At 42.5% G+C, this 21,358-nt stretch overlaps 1 protein-coding gene across 2 annotated transcripts in view; it reads left to right on the top strand.

Annotated features, from left to right (window-relative positions):
* The first annotated feature begins 9,577 nt into the window (after positions 1-9,577).
* Positions 9,578-21,358, top strand: part of SLC19A2 (solute carrier family 19 member 2) — a 34,175-nt gene continuing 22,394 nt past the window's right edge. Inside the window, exons 1-2 of one of the 2 annotated variants that reach the window (XM_069094739.1) lie at positions 9,578-10,019; positions 18,555-19,154. In XM_069094739.1, the coding sequence (XP_068950840.1) occupies positions 9,801-10,019; positions 18,555-19,154 (819 nt within the window). In that variant the 5' untranslated portion in view covers positions 9,578-9,800. The remainder of the gene's footprint in view (positions 10,020-18,554; positions 19,155-21,358) is intronic. The other variant, XM_069094738.1, reaches the window with a different exon arrangement.

Raw genomic sequence — 21,358 nt, 5'->3', positions numbered from 1 at the left:
TAAGGTTTTTTTGTCTTGTTTTCTAGGAGCTCTTATGATCTTTAGATTGTTTCTATGTATCCTATCTTTGAAATCAGTATTTTGCTTGCATGTTTTTTTCTATTATAGAGGGTTTTTTGCTTTCTCCTCTTTTAAATTATCTTTTACTTCTATATATTTGCTTTCCAATCTATTATTTTCTCCTTTCTTTCTTTAGTGAGACTTGCCATCACATATTCCAGTTTTCTATTTCTGCCTCTTATTTTTGCTGTGTAGCCCACGAAGTCTACTCTCACAATTCTCATTTCTCTTTTGAACATCTCAGGAATAGAATAGCAGGTTGTGTGTGTTCTCCTCTCATTCCACAGAGTCCTCTGACTCATAAGTGTTGGATCATTTTCCTTTGTTTTACAGTACTAATTCATAAATTTTACTTGTTAATTAGATCTGGAAGTCATATTTCTTTTTGTTGTTAATAGTTTCCCTTTTGATTTATTTGCTTATCTTTAAGGTCTTTGAGTTTTCTTGTTTTCTTCTTCCTGAGAACTTTGGTAATTTTTGTAATTTTGTAATTTCCCCCCCTAATTTTCAGCTATTAACTTTCTAACTCTGTCTCCTCTGATGGTGGTTTCCTTGGAGGCTGAATCTCAAGGAGGAGGTCTCAGTCTCCTCTCACACAAAGCAAGTCACAGTTCACCAGCCTAGGTGCCTGCCCACAAGTAACTTTTGGGTGGTTAGCACTGGACCCAGCTGGATGCTGCGCTCCTTCCCTCAAGCTTAATCAAACTCCTTCCCTCCCTCAATGCTACACCCCCCACACACACACACACATACATACACATGCACACACAGTATTATGTCCTGGTATTCTGTTCTACTCTCTTTGTTCTTTAGCTCGCTGACCAGAGCTGCCACACTGGTGTTGTGGACCACAGTTCAGGGCTTTGCAGCTCTGATGGTATAGGGTTGTGACCTGGGCAGGCTTTTGCTCTTAAAGGGTTGCAGCCACATTGGCTGTCTGTCCTGACCAGGCAGACTTCCAGAAAACTTTTGCATCCTGGATCCAGGGCACTAGAAAGAGGGAGTGGGGGATCAAGGTATAAGGACAGGTTTTGTTGTAAGTCTGTGTCAGGTCCTTGGAGTTGCTGGTGCAGGCTTGCTGCCAGCAGTGGGAGAGGTAGGAGAAGGGTGCTGAGTGAGCTCAGGATAAGAAAGCATCAGTTCATGTTTGTTTGTTTGTTTACCTTCTTTTGGATTCAGAGTGTCCTAGACCATGGAACAGTTAGTTGTTTTATCTTTGACATACAATTTCTGTTTCGTAGGGGTCTGAGAGGTCATGAAGATCAGAGAAAATATCTAGTCCTTTATCTGCTCATGTTTTCTTTCCTACATAATCTTCCTTGGAAACTTCCAAAATAACTACTTTTATATTTAATACTATTTGTATTTGTATTTATTGCTTACAGGTGATAGGGAAAAGGGCACATAGACTGGGTAGACATATTACTCCTAGGAGTGAGAGGAAGCCTCACAGAGACACATTAAACAGTGAAGACTCTTTGGGACAATGGTGAATCTGACTAAGACTTCCCAAGGGGAAGGTGCTGTAGAAGGGAAAAGAGTGGGATAGCCTTAGATGTCTATGCAGAGACTGAAGCTGTGGGGCATTGATCAGCCCTGGTGATTTAGGGATAAGAGTGGATTCTTACCCCATAACCCTTATTAGGGACTAGGAAATTTCATTCAAACTGTCTGAAAGGATTTTTTTTTTCTGAGCACTCAATTATGTATACTATGCCCCACCTAGGCAAGAAAGGGATTGTTACATTAGTACATGGGAAAAGTGGAGCGAGGAAGGAGGAACTTGTTGAATAAAATGCATTTGATAAGTAGGACAATGTCAGAGAAAGAGTACCATGGATTAGGATCATAAATATTTAACCTCAGATGGCTTTATCTCAGTGTCTGTGAGAATGTTAAAACCATAACTGAGACATCATCTAGGTCAATCATGTCACCACAAATGAGCAATCAATGCGAGAAATCAACACACCCTTAACTCAGTTTCTTTATGGTTTTCTAAACATGTGACTCATTCATACATGAGCCTGCATGGCCTGTTTGGATGTTGTCATAAGCAACTGCATGGATCTATCACAAGGACATAAAGGCATTATAGGAAAAACAATGAGGCATTAATATATGCTTTTATTATGGGTACATTTTGCCCATATATTTGAATATATATGTTTTTATTGGGGGTATATTTTACCCACCAAAGATTTTTATTTCCATTATATAATGAAGATACACACACCTATGACAGGGACTTAATACAGTGCCTGGCACATAATAGCCTTAATAAGTGTTTATTGATGGATTGACTTGTGATTTCATTGGTATAGGGAATTAATTCTACCAATGCAGATTGGCACCTTCAGTGTACTTCCTAGTCTTTTTTTTTTTTTTATTAAGCAATCAGGGTTAAGTAACTTGCTCAAGGTTACACGGCCAGTTATTTCTGGGTGTGGTGCTGAGTGTCTGAGCCCGGGATTCGATCTCCAGGTCGTCCCAACACTGGAGCCGGTACTCTTACTCGCTGAGCCACCTGGCCGCCCCTAAGCAATTGGGGTTAAGTAGCTTGCTCAAGGTTACACGGCCAGGTGTTTCTGGGTGGGTGCTAAGTGTCTGAGCCCGGGATTCGATCTCTAGGTCGTTCTGACACTGGAGCCCGTGCCCTTACTCGCTGTGCTACCTGGCCACCCCAATGTACTTCCTAGTCTTAAAGAATTGCTTAGACTTTGTCGTAAAACTCAATTAGAGACTATACATGCTGGCTAGCTATTGATGTAAAATATCACAAATTAACATTGTCTTAAATTGTGTTATGAGACCACCTAGGTGGTACAATGGATAGAGCACAGAATCTGGAGTCAGGAAGATCTGAATTAAAATCTGTTCTCAGACATTTACTAGCTGTTAAGTGACTTAGTTTTGCTAGTCATGAGTTTTACACCTCTGATGTAGAGAACAGAGATGTTAAGGGGCTTGTCCAGGGTTAAGGTCCTATACAGGGACATACTAAAGTTTGACTACACCCAGAAGATGAAAATACAGCCTCTACTGAGTCATAGGTAGGCCTGACTAACTAGTCAGGTGAATGGGCTGAAGTATCATGGTTGCCTTTCTGCCTTCTATATGCCCCAGATATTCTGGGGAGCCTTGTGGGCAGGCCTTTCACTGAAAGCCACATCATTGTTCAACAAAATCTTTTTTTTAAAAACCTGAACAAGAGGGTTTTATTCTTTTATTCTTTTCCTCAGTTACATGTAAGCAAAAGTTTTTTTTTAACATTGATTTTTAAATGTTTGAGTTTCAAATTCTCTCCCTCTCTCCACATCTTGAGAAGGCAAGCAATTATCCACAACAAAATCTGATAGTACCTGCACCCCTGGAAAATTATATTCCCATTACTAAGCCTTTCCCATGGAACATCGACTTCCCAACACAACCAAGCTACATCGGTTTTCATGACCCCCCTCCCGATTTCTGTCAAAGCAGCATAGCTGTTTGTCCTAACCTGCTGGGATAGGGGAGAAAGACAGCAGTGAGAGTGCCAGAGATGAGAGATATGGTTGAGGCTCAGGCAGCACAGGGAAATGATTGCACCCTTCCTCCATTCACATCCAATAGGCATACACATTCCTTTTTATTGACCATCCCACGTGTCACACTCTGCTGGCAAGAGTCAATGGTCAAGGCCACTGGTGTTGGGAAGTGCCCCGCCATCTGACCGCCACACTGAAATTTCCTCTTTCCAGTTTGCCTGGCATTGTTTACTACTTTGGGCAACTTACTTAACTTTAACCTATCTTAGTTTCCTCATGTATAAAATAAGTACACTGGATTGAATTCTAACATTCTATCTTATTCTTCAGCTTGTTTTTACTGGTTGCCTATAATCTCTCAAATGGATCAAGTTAGAATCACATAATTTTACACCACTCCCAGTGGATCAACAGCACATAATCAGATATTACCCATTCAGTATATTCTCCAAGGTAAAAGCCATATATTTGACGGGTTGTCCATAACCACAGCTGGAGTCTCAGTGGGCTGCTACAGCCCCTCTGCCTCCTTCACCTATCCAGACTTGATTTCAAACAATAACTAAATTTGGGGCAGCCATAGATCTGTTCTCCAACACTGAACTTATTTGCCCCACTAGACCCAAATGATATGAATGTTTTGGGGAATTTGTGAGTAATACCTGCTGGAAGGAAGGAGAAGTAGGTGAGAGGCACACCCTCTCCTGCATAGTATCAGGCACCTCCTCAGGGCACTTTCCACAAAGGGTTATGTTGGTATAGCAACAACCTGATTGTTCACTTGGGAATTCCCAAACTCAATCAGCTTAGAAGGCCAATGGAGGTGACTCCACCATGGCTGTGGATGCTGTTCGTCATACATTTGAGAAACAGAATGGAAAGTCACTGGTGGGCTGAGTTGGCCTTTTCAGAAATAGCTTGAAATTCATATGGTAATTTTCCGATTGTAGAAACACAACTGGCTTATGTTTGAGAAATAGGTCATCCATTCAGAGCATTTTAGTGGTCACAGCTTGAAACAGAATGAATAGATCAGACTCCACTACCAACTGAGAGTTACTTGAGAAAGTTTACATCACATACAAGGATTGTGTCTATCTTCTCCCCCACAGCATCAATCATAGTGTCTTGCACATAATAGGTATTGAAAGATATCTGTCAGCCTGGTGAATGAATGTGACCTCGGGGGAGTAATATCTCCCTGTTCCTCCATTTTTTTCATCTGTAAACTGGCAAAAATTTAATATGTGCCTTCAATCTACCTTACAGGGGGTGTTGTGAAGATTGGTGACATAATGGAAATTTCTAGTTACATAAAATGTGAAAAGTCGTCACTGATTTGTAGAATTGTATATAGTGATAACAAAGAAAACTAACAATAATAATGGCTAACATTCATACAGCTCTTCAAGGTTCATAGAGTGCTTTACATATATTATCTCATTTGATGCTTACAACAATTCTTGTGGGATAGGTGCTATTATCACCTCTATTTACAGATAAGGAGGCTGGGACTGAGGGAGCTTAAATGACTTGCCCAGGGTCACACAGCTAGAATCAAAGCAGGCTTCAAACTCGTATCTTCCTGAATACATAGCTATAACTCTATTCTCTATGTAACAAGTCAATCTGATAAAATGCTTTGCTTTTTATTCAATATTGTCATTTCTATATTTTATTCAATCTTGTCATGGACCAAAGTTCAAACCGAGATGATGAAACCCAATTGCAATTTCATCACGATAATCTGTAGGTGTCACAACCTTTTTGAAGAATCATTGAGTATGAATTCAAGTGTGTGTGTGTATAAAAGAGGGAGAGAGAGAGAGAGAGAGAGAGAGAGAGAGAGAGAGAGAGAGGAAAAAAGAAAGAAGAGAGAGAAGAGAGAGGCGAGAGATTGAGAGAAAATGAGAGAGAGAGACAGAGAGAGATTTAGGTTTTAATTTGGGGGGGGGGAGGGAGTGAAATTGTGGTCCAGAGGACAGTTTGCCTTGCTGAGCCTTTATTTCCTTGCCTCAAAAACAGGTTATTGGAGGAGATGATCTATAAGATTCCTCCCACCTCTGAAACAGACATGATTCTATGCAATTGGCAGCCTTTTTTTCTAGTCGTCCAGTGTGAATTAGTATATGCAGTGGGCAAGTGAATTATTATCATCTAGACTGACAGAAAATATTAAAATGAAAAACAGCTCCTGTTACAGAGAAGATTCAGGAGTGTCATGCTACTCATTGCCACCTCCAGGCATCATGCTTAGGAAAATGAAATCTATTCCTTGGTAGCCAGCTGGCTGAGATTCTTACAGTTTTCTTGTTTATCTTTTCTGTAATTATTTAGAGAAGAGAATACAAGGTTCTGGTATGTTTGTTAATTACAAAAAAAAAAAAAAAGCATTCATAGTTGCCTATAATGACTTATCCAAGAAGTTGCAGAAAAATTATCATTTAGGAAATACATGATTGGCTAAGGAGGTTGGTGGGTTATGTAGTGACAGTAAGAGAACACCTCATGAATGGCTTAATAGCTATGTCAGTAACCACAAAAAGGATGGTTTCTAGCACTTGAGGCAGTTGCTCTTTGGAGAACTTACAGAAAGATTGGCACAGGATGAGAAGGCACAAATGGATGGCAGCTAACACCTTCAGAGTGAATACCCACAACAATATCATTGACGTCTTGATATAGAATTACCTTCTATTAACTGAAGGGTTGCCATGTGGAAGAGTTTACAACTTTAGACCTAGAACCAATACACACATGGAAGTTTCAGGAAAGCAGATTTTAGTTCAATATAATGAATTTTCTAATAATCAGAACTGTCCTACGACAGAATGGTATTAACTTGCTACCACAAGACAAGAAAGATTTTCCTACCTTTCCTACAATACATATTATTTTATTATTGTTATATTTATTAATAATTTATATTATAATTGAGATATTAAGTTACCTATTATTACTTTTATTAATTTAATATTATTACTATGTTATAAATTATGTTACATAATTGCATTATCTTATTATTGTTATATATCATTGCTATGTTATATATACATAATTCTATTGCATAATTACATTATACATGATAATCTTATTAAGGTTATATATTGTTACTATTTGTTATTACTACATATTACTAATGTTGCATGTTGGACAATCTGCTACATTTATTTGTTATTGCAGTTGATAATTCTTCTTAGATGATGTCTACATAAAATTTTACTGGCTGCTAGAGATTGGAAATCATACTGTATGGATAACCTGCCTACCATGTATTATTGCAAATCTGATGTTCCTAATGTTTGGATTTGTTTGTTTTTAATGTTGTACTTCTCTCTGGCTGTGTGAGGATGCAAATACAGGGCCAGGACATAATGGCCAATCCCACAGCACAAATCTGCCTGAGATACTACCACTAGTCAGCAGGTTCATCTTGGCAGCATTTCAGCAAGAGGCCTCAGTCATGGTCGTGGGATTTTCAGCTTTCTCTCACCTCATTTCTCGCCACTCCCTTCTGTCTGGACTACAACTGAACTAGACTATTCATTCCCCTCTCCTCCAGACCCTGTTTCCAGTGATTTCCTGTATCCTTGTCTCTACTCACATCATTCTCTTTGCTGGAAATGCCCTCTCTATATTTTAGCCTTTTGAAATCTATCTGTAATTTATGACCCTGTTTAAATGAAAATTCAAGTGATTTTGCTGCCCTCCCCCTCCCCAGTTCATAGCATTTTGAGCTGGAAGGGGGTAGTACAACCCCTTCTTATACTGATGAGGAAACTGAGTCCCAAGGTCATACAGCCAGTTAGTGGCAGAGCAGAGACTTAAACCCTGGTTCCCTTCCTCCCAGTCTCACCTGTTACGATTCCTATGACCGTCTTTTCAGAACCATGTGTGATTTATCTTTATAACCCCCAGAGCTCCCAGTCCATGACTCTGCATATTCAATAAAGACTCATTAAAGTTTCTTTGATGGCTAGATGGTGGAAAGGTAGATGAGCCCCTCCCTACGATGAAGACTTAGTCATTCTGTCTTTCACAAAGGCTACAGCAAACTCGAGAGTGACTGAGGCGCAAGTCACTCTGGCACAGCCTGCTCCTTCCCTTAAAGGCAACTTGTTTTAATGGAAGCAGCCCTACTCTGGAAGCAGAACGGCAGAATCCAGGCTCTGCCATTCACCAGCTGCCTAATAGGGATGGCCCCGGACCAGTGAGGAACACAGATTTATTAAGTCCCTATTCTTCACCAGGCACTGCACCAAGTGCCACAGCCTCTGCTAGAGACATGAGAGGCTAACTGCTCCGAGGTTAACTGCCTTCTCCAGGGGGTCCCAACAAGGTGGAAGGGCAGGGGGGTGGAAATATACCACTGCAGGCTGCTTTCTGCACCGCAGGGAAACCTTCAGTAAAATGCTGGACCTTTCTGAGCCTCCAGTGGGACCATCTTACCTTATACAGGGATTGTGGTCTATAAAAAGACGATGGAGTCCGAAGAGCTTCCTAACCTCTACAGTGACATATGTACACATATGTGGATATATACAAATGTATATATGCACACAAAAGTGATATGTATGCATGTACATAAAGTGACAGTGCATACCACACATATATACATGCTTGTATATACACATGCATACACATACATAAACTAGTATGTAGTAATATGTGTATAATATAAAGTGCCACGTGTTGCAATACACACGTATATACACATATATGAAGCGATGTGTGCATGCACACATGAATATTTGCATAAATTTTATGCAAATGACCATATATGCACAATACATGTGTGCTTGTGTGCTCACACAGTGTATGTATGCATTGTGTATACACATGTGTATTCTTGAAGTAATGTGTGCATATGTGCATAAAGTGATGTGTATCACATGCACATATGTGTGTACATTTGTGCGTGTTCACATATAAAGTGATATGCATGCACATTTGTATACATATAATGAAGTGATATGTGTATACATGTATCCACATGTATTTATATACACATGTGCAAATGATGCCTTGCACACATGCAGACACATGTGAATGTGTGTATACACACAATATATATGTATACATAGTAATGTGTAAGCATATACATACCTATAAAGTGATATATGTATACATTCATATAATGTATATGTATACATGTATTAAGTAATATGTGTTTACAGGCAGCTAGGTGGCACAGTGGATGGAGTGCCAGACCTGGAGTCAGGAAGACAGCTTCCTGAGTTCAAATCTTGCCTCAGACTCTAACTAGTTGTATGACCCTGGGCAACTCCTTAACCCTGTTTGCCTCAGTTTCCTCAACTGTAAAATGAGCTGGAGAAGGAAACCGAAAATCATTCACTCTAGTAACTCTGCCAGGAAAACCCCAAATAGGATCATGAAAAGTCGGAGTTGACTGAAAAGACTAAACAACTAAAAATGTGTTTATGTATCCGTATGAATGCATACACACAATTCAGTATTATATATCAAGGGATCATACACATTAGGCTATATGTGTGTGTCCACATACACATCTGTGAAGACAATGTAAAGAGTGCACATTTACATTTGTGTGCGCACACACAATATGTATATATACACACTTGCACGCGCACAACATATGTCATCGATGTATACGTTACTTATTCCGCAGCAATGTTCTCCAGGGAGTTTCCTCCAAGCAGAGGCAGGCCAGGACGCTAAGTCCAGACAAGGGCGACCTTACGCACTCGCCCGGGCTGGGTGCGGGACAGAGGGCTCCTGGGGTCGGCCGCCTCTCTCACTCCCCCATTGCCCTGCCCCCGCATACAAAGTTGCAATACATCTTCACTCTGGAGGGAAGACGTTATCCAGCCGCGCGGTATTCTAACGCCTCTTATTGGCTGCTCTAAAAGGAGGCGTGTAGACAGAGACCAATAGAAAGACTAGTAGGAAGCCTTCGCCCGTGTCTGATTGGCTCCGAAGAGACGGGGGGGATGACTCCCTCGGCTCGGGGTGCCTGTGACACGTGGGGGCCGTGGCAAAACGATCTGAGCGGAGCCAGCTGTTCCGGCCGGCGGGCTGGGGACCGAGCTGTGGGTGACCCCTGGGCGGCGGGACCTGGGAGGAGGAGCGACCTTAGGTCCATGAGCCGCGGCTGAGCCTCCGAGAGGCGGGAGGAGTAGCGGGAGGAGCAGGAAGGGGTCGGGCCCAAGTCCCCGCCCCGCCGCTCTGCGGATGGATGTGCCGGGGCCGGGGGCGCCCAGAGCAGCGGCGGCCACGGCCACGGCCACGGCGGCCACCATGCTGCTGCGCACGGCCCGCGTGCCGCGCGAGTGCTGGTTCCTGCCCACTGCCCTGCTCTGCGCCTACGGCTTCTTCGCCAGCCTGCGGCCGTCCGAGCCCTTCCTGACTCCGTACCTGCTGGGAAGCGACAAGAACCTCACCGAGAGAGAGGTAGCGGCCCCGCGGGGGGCGGGGGCCGGGGGCCAGGGGCCAGGGGCCGGAGGGGCGCTGCGTGGACGTCCCCGCCGGGCTCGAGGGCTTGAGCCGACCACTTGGTCTGGGGCTAGGGGTCCGTGTGCTCGGCCGCGGGCGCTGGCTGGGTGTGCGCCCCGCACTGGGGACACAAAGAAGGGTAAAAGTGGGGTCCCCAAAAGTGGGGGGCTCACAGTCTAAGGGGGCAGGGGGCGCGGGGACGGAATGCATGCGGCTTTGAGCCGGCAGGTGCGGAAGCATGTGTTGATAAAAAGCTAAAATCAGTGTACTCTTTACCCCGAAACTTGTAGGGCTCACCCCAATACTTCTGAAAGTAGTTTCCAGCCTCCCCCAACATCTCCCCCCTTCCCAGGGGGCACAAAGAAATCCAGACACCCACTTTGGGTTTGTCCTGGCTACGGCGATGTGCCCAGTGAAATGAGGACAAGCCTGAACTTGATTGAGCCGACTTATTAAGTGGGTTCCCAGGGACTTCCAGATTTTTCCCTTTGAGGCCCAACCTCAAATCAAATATTTTCAATTTTGCAATTAACTTCTCATTTAATTACATTTAATCTTTCTATCCTTTAAGTTGTTTCAAGTGAATTAATTTGGTCTTGCCAGTTAGCTTATTTATAAGCCCACATGAAGAAGACCCCGTTTTCTCCTCATGTTGGCCACCCCCAGCAACTCTCTGGTCTTGAAATAAGTACCTTTCCATAAAGTACTTTGATAGGTGTAGTCTGGAAAAAGATGGCCCAAAGGGCTTTATCACTCTGAGCCTGATGCTTTTGTGTGGAGGAAAGACACTCTAAATCAGAGAGGGAGATCCTGCTTCCTGGAGGCCACATGAGGTCCTCTATCTAGGTCCTCAAGTGTGGCCCATTGACTGAATCCAGACTTCATGGAACAAATCCCCTTAATAAAAGGATTTGCTCTATAAAACTTGGACACAGTCAAAAAGGCAGAATGCAAGGACCCAGAAGGCCACCTGTGGCTCTTGAGGCCACAGTTTCCCCACCTCTGCTCAAAATTAACCCAGTAATTAAATCCAAAGTACTGTGGAAAGTCTAAAAGGATAGAAGCAAGGTAGAGCAGTGGAAGGAACACAGAACTTGCCATCAAAGCCTGTGGATTCAAATTTTACCCTTGTGACCTTGGACAAGTCAACTACTCTGTGCTTCAGTTTCCTGATCTGTAAAATGAGGGAGTTGGACTAGAATAGAATGCCTCTAAAATCCCCTCTGGTTCTAAATCTATGACTAATTAAAAAGCATTTATCATGATACTCTTTTACTGGGGCACAGTTAATGGTGATGATGGTCTTGAAGGCTCCCCTCCTCCCTCATCACCACCACCGGGTGAATAGTAGGGACTTAAAATTCCTTTCTTCCCTTTCCCTCATTCTGCTCTTCCCACACACCCCACCCCCGTCCTGGGATGCTATGAGATAATCCTCCCACTTAAACCTGACTCTTCACCCATGACTGGTCACCTCTTAACTAGAGATTCAGTCACCCAGCACAACAGGTCAGGTTAGGAGTGGCACAGTAGGATAATTTATAAACCAGCAGGGTGTAATTACTCCCATTTGTCAATGGCTGTTAATTTTTCATCCATCACCAAAGTGGGTGTTTTGCTGTTTGGTTTTTTACTTTTTTCTTCCAGGTATGTTTGAGGAGAGGAACTTGAGAAGCTGAGTTGCCTGTCATTGCCGCACAAAAGGAAAATACAACATTTTAGATAAGACTCAGCCTTTGCATACATCTCACAGCCTTATTATTCCCCTGAAAAGAAGCTGTTAAATTCATTGCTTGTCTTAATGTTTAGGAAAAAAAAATTATTGAGATGAAAGGTGCCCATAATGAGTTTGATAATGTATGTAAAACATTTTCAAACTTAAAGGCACTATATAAATTTTATTATCATTACCATATTGAGGATTCAGAATTTTCTGCCCAGTATACCCATTAATTACAACAGGAGGCCTCAGGTATAAGAAGCCTGTTTTGACTCTCTTGTTGATGTAGAGGACATGCGATCACAGATCTGCCTGGGACTCATTTCCTAGAGCCAGATAAAATTTTAGAGTAGAAGGATCTTGGAGATCATTTAACCCAGTCTTCTAATTTTACAGGTGAGGAAACTGAGACCTTTGGAGGCAAAGTAAGCCTCTGAGGGAGTATTTGAACTGGTTCCACTGACTCCTTTGCAGGTTTTCTTTTCACTTTCCCACATGTTGCTGACCATTTCATAGAACCACATACAGTTTTAGTGTGGGAAGGACCTTGAAAATGACCTGACTCCCCTCACGTTTCTTGAAATGACCAAGACCCAGAGAGCAGTATTACTGGAGAGCAGCCGTGGAATCAGCACTAGCCCAGTGCACCTTCCATGACAGAGCTATGCAGTAGGGTCGGGGAGGGAAGTGTACAGCCCATCAGTGTTGATATTTCACAACTGATCTGTTGGATCATGTGTCTCGGACACGGGCTGTTCTGTGGTATGCCATCATGTGCCCAGTGTTGTTTTAGAGCTTCCTGGGGTGAGCAAGGCATGTTTGGAGTTGAGACTTCAAAATAGACCTGGAGTGCTGAGCATAGTGTTTGCTTTTTGTGTAATGAGAGCACACCACTCCTAGTGCAGAGTGGATAAGGAAAGGAGGTGCAGGGTTTTACCAGATGTAGCTGGGGGAGGGGCAGAGTGCCTGCCTAGTAAGGAAGGTTTCCAGGATCATTGCATTGAGTCATTTCTGTAATGACTGACACTGTGCTGCTCTGTAAGACTTTTACCACCTGGAATTTTTGAATAGCTATTAACTGAAATGAAAACCGCAGTGCTTCCTTCTTCCCTCTTTCTCCCCCTCCTCTCTCTAATATATTGTAATCATCAGATATGGGCAGCTAAGCAAACAAACAAAAAAATGTTACAGAATTCCTAAGTAAAAGCATTTGTCATCATTTGCAAAATCTTGGCAATACTTTAAGAATTAAAGCATTTCTTTCTCCCAGTTTTTTACTGGATTGCCAGGGTGGATATTCGAAAATGGAACTAGTGTTTTTGTCCAAAGGGGATAAAAAGACAGGATTTACCTGTCATTTCATCAACCTTCAAAAAGTGACCTTTGGGCCCTGGAGTCAGGAGGACGTGAATTCAAATTCTGTCTCAGACACAACACTTACTAGCTGTGTGACCTTGGGCAAGTCGGTTAACCTCAATTGCCCTGCCCTCCAAAAAAAAAAAAAACAACAACACACACACACAAAAGTGACCTTTGGATGGTCAGACATCACCTGATGAGAACCTGTTTAAACCCAGCATTTCAAATGAAATAAAATAGTACCTGTCAGCTGAAGGGGAGAGAGGACCCAGGTTTAAATGCAGATTACTGTAATGTAGTTTACTGCTCCTGTGTGCCTCAAGTTTGTGATATGGAAACAAGGGGGTTAAACTAGATGACTTCTCAAACTAAATGACTTCTCTTTCAGTTCTAAATCTGAACCTCTAGAATATAAAGAATTAGTCATCTTTTAGAAAATGTTAAGTTTGATATACCATTAAAAAAAAATAGATCTGTAATTTCATTGGTGTGGGTGAGGATCTTTACCAAGGCAAATCAACATAGTCTTAGACAACTGCCTCAAGCCCAGACAGTGCCAGTCGTTTGCCCAGGATCACACAGCTAAAACGTGTCTTCTTTCCAGGCCACTTCCGTTCTCTAGGCCAGAATGACTTTTACTATCACACTTTGCTCATTTGGGCATTGGTTCCTAGTTTTGTGAGTTGGTTTGTTTTATTTTCCCTTCCAGAAATGACAGAACAATATCCAAAAATGGACCCTAAAACTAAACCAAGATTCTAAAACTGGTCATCTAGTTTGCCTTGGTGTATCTAGTACAGGAGGGAGAAGGCAAGCTTAAATCCATAGACGTGGGTTAGAGAAAGATAATTTCACTTGGTAGGGTAGATTTTACCTAAGACACTCTAGTGGGGGAAATGAGCCTTTAAGGAAGGAGCTAATACAATTTGTGCATTTTGCCTGGGGGAAAATTTCCCTCTCACACTTTCCTGAGATTCTGGGTCACTTTTTAAAAGCAGTTCCTGGTCTAAAGTAATTTCTTCCTGAACACTGAAGGGGAAGAACTTTTCTCAGCCACACAGCTGTGGCAAAGCAATCATCAAGGGCTCCAGAGGAGGAAGCGTCTTCCCCATCATTCTGTGAATACCCCCAAAATATTGCCTTACTTGTGAATTACAGAAAGAACCAAATCAGGGAATTCCCTCTTGCCATGAATGCCCTGGTAATTAATTAACTTACTCCTGGTCAGGATGAATTAAGAGATGGCAGCCTGATCATTATTTTTGTGAGTTCTGTTAGGCTTAGTGGTTGGTTACACAGATGGTTGATATATTGCTTTTAATCACTTTGCTTTATCTGCCAAGCAGTGATTGTATTTAAAGGTTAGGATAAGAAGCTGCTAAGTTCAGATTTTGAAATGATGGTCAGAAGGACTTGATATATTCTATCCAAAATTGATCAGTTAAATTAAGTCTTCAGGGATAGCTATTACTATATATGTTATCTAGGTCCTGAAGACAGTGTTAAGAGTGGAGGGCAAGACAGGCTTGAGGTGAAACAGAAGAGCTTCAAAGGGAATAAATAAATACTAAAGGGTATTTTTTTAAAGGAACCTGACAGTGCTCTGTGGTGTAAAGAAAGTCGAGTAAGATGTTTTGAAGGTAAAGAAACAGTCAGATAAGGGGTAACGTTAACATGTGAATTAAGTTCCAAGTTCTAAAAACCTTCTCAACAGGAAAGGCTGGTGAAGCCACAGATCCAAACATTCATCTTCAGTGCCTTTACCTGCTTGGAGTGGTCTTGAGGTTGTCCCTCCCTCTTCATGTGATTTTCTTCATTTTCTAGGTGAACTGCCTCCCAGTGTGGCATTATCAGCCATTTTGTTCTTCATCTGCAAAAAGTTCTCTGCTTTGGCCTGAACATTGCAAAGCACTTGATAATTTTCTCATTTATTCTTCCGCAAGTTGTAAATCTGTGATTGACAAAACAGACAGAGACAGGTTCAGTGAACTGAGGGTGGTTAACCTGCCCAATGTTTGCCGTTAAGCTTAGTCGCAGATGAAGTTTGGAATATAATCATTTTTATAACTACATAGGATAATTATGCTTTTATTTTTATACAGGCCATTTTTATAATCATTGGCTTTATTATGCTTTGATCCGAGATATGGTTTAGTTCTGTTTTATAAAGGAGCTGAAGCCCAGGATGGTTTAAATAGGAGAAAAGATTAGACTGTTCAGAATTTCCAGGCTGTTCAACCACCTCTCAGAAAGAGCCGGGGTTCTTCTCATTGTCAGCATTGTGCACTGGAAGGACTGCTGGATCTGGCCCAAGAATCTGGCCTCTCATCTTGGCTTTAGCCACCTCCTACTACCACCTGTGTAATCTTGGGTGGGGAACCACTTCCTCCTCTGTAAAATGACGAGGTTGAACTGAAAGGCATCTGAGGACCTTTTCACAGCTTTGGCTAGGGGACAAATTTGTAACCAGGTAAGAGAGAAAGGTGATTACAAAGGATAAAATAAATAATTTCACTTATGTTAAATTGAAAATTGAAAAGCTTTGCATGAACAAAATCAATGCAACTAGGATGAGAAGGGAAATGGTTGACTGGGAAAAAAATCTTTGAATGAGGTATCATTGGATATCATTGATAAGGGTCTGATATCCAGGTAACGTATAGATAACTGACACATATGAGGCACCTAAACTCGTAAAAGGGTATGGACAAGAAAATGCTCAAAAGGAGAATTGTAAATTATTCACAAAAAACACACTCCAAATCACTCAGTATAAGAAAAATTAAAATTAAAATAGCTTTGAGGTTTCACCTCTTACCCAGCAAATTGACCAAGTGACAAAAGAGGAAGGTAGTCACTGTTGAAAGAGTTGGAAAAAGATAGATGCACTAATGTACTGTTGGAACTATGAAACAGTCTAACCATTCTGAAAAGCAATTTGAAATTATGAGAATAACTAAAACCTCCATTCCCTTTGACCCAGAGACCCCATTGCTAAGTAAAGGCCCATGGATCAATGATACAAAGAAATTGCCCGTGTATACAAAAATATTTATAGGAGCACTTTTTCAGGTAGCAAAGAACTAGACAGAAAGTTGATGTCCATCAATCTTGATAAACTATTATACATGAGTGTAACAGACGATTACTGTGTTGTAAGAAACATCGAACATGATGAATACAGAAAAGTATGGAAAGACTTACTTATGAAAAATGAAGTATGCAGAACCAGGAAAACATTGTGCACAGTGATTATGACAATGGGAATGGAAAGAACCATGATAGGAAAACCAAACTGAATGGAATGAAATGGCAATGACAAAGGTTGGCCCCAAAGAAGAGGTGAAAAGTCACATCCTGTACTTCTTTGCCAAGGTGGCCTGGGAGACTTGGAACATTACTGACTTTTTCCTAGTCTGATATGTTGATTAATTTTTCTGGGGGGTTATTCTCTTTTATATTCCTTGTTATAAGGGATATCTTTTTTAAAATATCAATATAGGGGCGGCCAGGTAGCACAACGAGTAAGAGCACCGGCTCCAGTGTTGAGAAGACCTGGAGATCGAATCCCGGGCTCAGACAGTTAGCACCCACCCAGAAACACCTGGCCGTGTAACCTTGAGCAAGTTACTTAACCCCAGTAACTTAGGGGTGGTCAGGTGGCTCAGTGAGTAAGAGCACTGGCTCCACTGTCGGGATGATCTGGATCAAACCTGGGCTCATACTCAGCACCACACCCAGAAATAACTGGCCGTGTAACCTTGAGCAAGTTACTTAACCCCGATTGCTTAATAAAAAAAAAAAAATTAATATAATTTTGTTCTAAAAAAGCAGTTAACACCTACTTATTTACACCCTGATGGCCCCTGCATGGCCTACACCCCTGCCAGAAGTTAGTATGAATACAAAAAAGCAAAAATAATACAATGAAAATATAATAGCTGTCTTGAATGTTAGGAGATTGGGGACTGTCAGTTTGTACAGTTAAATGAGAGTTAATTCATATTTCACAGATGCACTTCCTCTTATATTCTTTTTCTCCCCCATTTTTAATCACTTACAAGTGAAGGAAGTAACCTGTCGGCAATGCAGAGCTAAGTGTACCATGCCTTTACCCTTAACCCCTTTCTACTTCAAGCCTCTTCTAGTCCTCCCCTATTGCTTCCCTCTAGCAATGCTAGGGCCAGATCAAAGAGTTGCATTTGGGGCTAACAGGGGTATGAGATTTTAGATGTTTTTAATTGATCAGGGTTAGCATAACTTGTGTTATATTTATGGTGTCCTGAAAGTTTGCTTTAGGAATGAATGGATGATAACACAATTATATTTAGTGTTAAAAGACCTTAAAACCTATCTTGTCCTACCTCCGTGTTTTACAGATGAGAAAACTGAAGCCTAGAGAAGTTAAGTCACTTGACCAAGGTCATGTAGTAGTTAGTACAAGGGGCAGGACTTGAACTCCGGTCATCTGACGCCAAAGCTCTTTTTACTGTACCACACTGACAATGAAGTCTTGCTCTGATGCCTTATCCTTTCCTGAAGGTTACCCTGGGGTTCTCAAAGGCTGTATCAGTAGAACCCAAGCCCTGCCAGGTTCTCCTCAGCTAGAAAGGCTTGATGATGGGCAGTTATGCCTGCCCTTTGTGAACTAGTTTGAAGAGGCTCATTACCTTAGAGGAAGATCTTTTTGAAAGCACTTATTGAGCACCTACCATATGCCAGGCATGGTGCCAAGCACTTTTACAAATATCTCATTTGCTTCTCATGACAACCCTATGAGGCAGGTGTTATTATTATCTCCCATTGTTAAGGTTGAAGAAACAAGCAGAGAGAGCTCAAGTGACTGACTGCAGGATCACACAGCTAGTAAGAATCTGAGGCCAGATTTGAACTTGACTGTTCCTGACTCTAGGCCCGGCCCTCCATCTACTGACCCATCAGCTGCCTCTGAATTCTTGTGCTTTAGCAGCCCTGAAAAGTCATCTCTGCCATATTGTAGGAGACTGTAATGTGTTGGGGAGGGGAGAGGACCCACACTACAAATCATGGATCCCCAGCCTTTACCCCAAAGAAGACAGTTCTCAAAAATAATGCCTTTTCCTTCCTTTTTTGCAGAGGTAGGGGACTGTGGTTATGGAATATGGCATATTCTAGCAGACCCAGTTGATATCTTGGGTTAGTTTTGCAAACTACTTTTGGGGATCTTTTTCTCTTCTAATTTTTGTTGCAGGGAATGGCTTCAGGTAGAGGAAGGATAGAAGGATATATCTGGAAATTAAGGTGATGTAAAAACATAAGATATTAATAAGGATTAAAAATAAGAGAACGTTATGGATCCTCGGGCATATTGAAGTAATGATGAATAACCAAGGTCCTAGGATGATAATTATGATTTCTTACTGTTCTCCTACTAGGTCTTTAATGAAATTTACCCAGTCTGGACCTATTCCTATTTGGTGCTGCTGTTTCCTGTATTCCTCGCCACAGACTACCTCCGATACAAGCCTGTCATCCTGCTACAGGGATTCAGCCTTATTGTCACATGGTTCATGCTCCTTTATGCCCAGGGACTGCTAGCCATTCAGTTTCTGGAATTCTTCTATGGCATCGCCACAGCCACAGAAATTGCCTACTACTCCTACATCTATAGTGTGGTGGACCTGGATATGTACCAGAAGGTTACTAGCTACTGCAGAAGCGCCACCCTGGTGGGTTTCACTGTGGGTTCTGTCTTGGGCCAGATCCTAGTTTCTGTGGCGCACTGGTCTCTGTTCAGCTTAAATGTCATCTCCTTGGCCTGTGTATCAGTGGCTTTTGCGCTAGCCTGGTTTCTGCCCATGCCACAGAAGAGCCTCTTCTTTCACCATGTTGATTCAACCCACCAAGGAGTGAATGGCATCAAAGTGCCGAATGGTGGCATCAGGAACCCCCCAACTTCCAGTCATCTTCCCGGGTGGGAGGACATGGAATCGAAGATCCCTTTAAACATGGAAGAGCCCCCTTTGGAAGAGCCGGTAGGTGGGGCCAGTATTGTCGGGGGGGAATATGTGGGGAGACACATCTTCTGAGCAAAGCAAAGCTGAAAATACTGTTTCAAGCATTTTTTCTTCTGATTTTGTAAATGGAAACACACACCCCCCCGCCCACAACACACACACACACACACACACACACACACACACACACACACACACACCCCTTTTCCTCTGACTTAAAAAGTAAGTGACTTACTTTGAATCAGGTTGAGGTTTCTATGAGACGGATAGGAGTTTGGGAAGAAAGTCAGAAAGCACCTTTTCCCAGGCCTAATAATTTCCTTCTTGTGTAGCCCTTATTCACTTTCCCATTAGCCCCTCTAGGTATCCTAAAACTCTCCTCCCCTTCATTGCTAAACTTTTGGAAAAGTAGTCGGTGCTTCCTCCCTGCGTTTGTGCATCACCCACTCTCCTGAATCTCTTGCCACCTGCTTCCCACCAGTCTGCCCATAACTGCCTTCTCCAGGGTTGCCAATGATCTCATAATGGCTCAATCCCGATTTCTGTCAACACTACCCCTGCTTCTCCAGGCTTGAAAGCAGAGTTGGCCTTAAGGCCTCTCATGAGACAATATTTGTCAAGTGTTTAGCATGGTGCCTAGCACATAGTAGGTGCTTACTAAATGCTTGTGTGTTGTCATCCCCCCCCACTCCCTTTTCCATCTCTCTCCCTCTTCCTTTCCCTTCTCTGTCAAGTCTGCTTCCATAATCTGTCCTATTCTTCCTCTGTTCTACCCTCATAGGTGCCAAAAGAATCATCCCACTTTGAAAGTCTGCTCTCCAGAAAAGGGAAAGGTATATGACCTGTAGGGCACCCTGCAGTCAGTGTCAGAATTGGCATAAATGGTGTAATTATAAGGGACAGATTAAGTGAACAAAGAACAGCTTGGGTTTGTTTACTGCACATGAGGCCTGGGGAAAAAGGAAATGTTTCTCCCCTCTCCTGTCTACTCCCCGACTATCTTTGCAGATGTGTGGAGTATTTAATAAAATGACAGCACTGTATAGCCACTGTAGTGACTGAAAAGGTTATCAGCATCTCCTAGCTCTTCACCTTGTATCAGAGCTCTTTATCTGTTAGTAGCCTTCAGCTTGGGCCTAACTGAATCAGTCCCAGCTTTCTTTGTACAGAGTTGGGAAATAAGCCCATTTACATTGCACTTAGTTGGACTGTATTTACCTGCAGTAAAACAGACCTGTCATTTCTCTGGCCGCAGAGGAGCGGGGCTGCTGCTTTGGGTCCTCGTCACAGCAAGGTAGGCCAGGGCTGTGAGCTGGAAGTTGCTTTATCCAGGCCCTGCCCTTGTTTTCCCTTGTCTGCTGTTGCTGGTTCAGACTCCAGCTGCAGTTGTCTGATGCCTGCCCAACAGCCTGGGCCACATGAGATGGGTGAGTCTGAGTGACTCACACCTTGTGAGAATATTAGCACTAGGAGGGTGCTTAGGGCTAAGCCAGGTGAAGTGATTTGTCCAGGTCATCAGCTCATGATGCTCATGGTGAAATGCTTCTGATGACAGAGCTGTGAACAGCTGCAGTCAGACTGACAGGGGTTTGAGTGATCAGTGAAATTGAGACCTTCCTTCTGGCGGGTGGTGTAGAATTAAAGGCCGGAAATCAATCCCTCATTGTACTAGGGACAAAAGCTTCCAGCTTGAGCTGTGTGTGGAATGCAGATGATAAGTTATAGGTACAAGGACTGGAGCAAAATGTGAGCCTCCTAGAAAGGGTACATTTTAAATAGTGAGGCATTACTAGGATGACAGAGTGAACCTCACTTGCTCCAAACCCCCTCTCTGACCCTGAAAACATAGTAACTCTTGCCCCAGGGCAAAACCCTCTACTGTAAAGGCTTGGGATCCTAGAGGAAGGGCATGGCTAGGACCCTGCCTCAAAATGGGTAGAAAGCAGACTACAAAGACAAAGACTCTGGAATCCTACTGTCCTCAGAGGGAGGAATCAACCTCAGAGGGAGACAATGCAGACTCCACACCCAAAGCTGAAACTTCAACAGGGAACAGGTCCCAAGCACAGAAGGGTCTCCTAGATGAGGTCAAAAGGAACTTTGAAAACAAAATGAGAGAGATAGAAGACAAAATGAATAATTCTCTCAAAATGAAAATAGCAGAATTAGAAAAACATTATAATGAGGAAAACATCTCTCTAAAAAGAAAAGTGTATGATATG

This window comes from Petaurus breviceps, unplaced genomic scaffold, assembly GCF_028583685.1.
Source record: "Petaurus breviceps papuanus isolate PSGF00001 unplaced genomic scaffold, PetGlider_PUasm1.0 220, whole genome shotgun sequence".
NCBI classification, from domain to species: domain Eukaryota; kingdom Metazoa; phylum Chordata; class Mammalia; order Diprotodontia; family Petauridae; genus Petaurus; species Petaurus breviceps.
The sequence above is the reverse complement of the archived record's forward strand: the minus strand, read 5'-3'. Positions and strand labels throughout refer to the sequence as shown.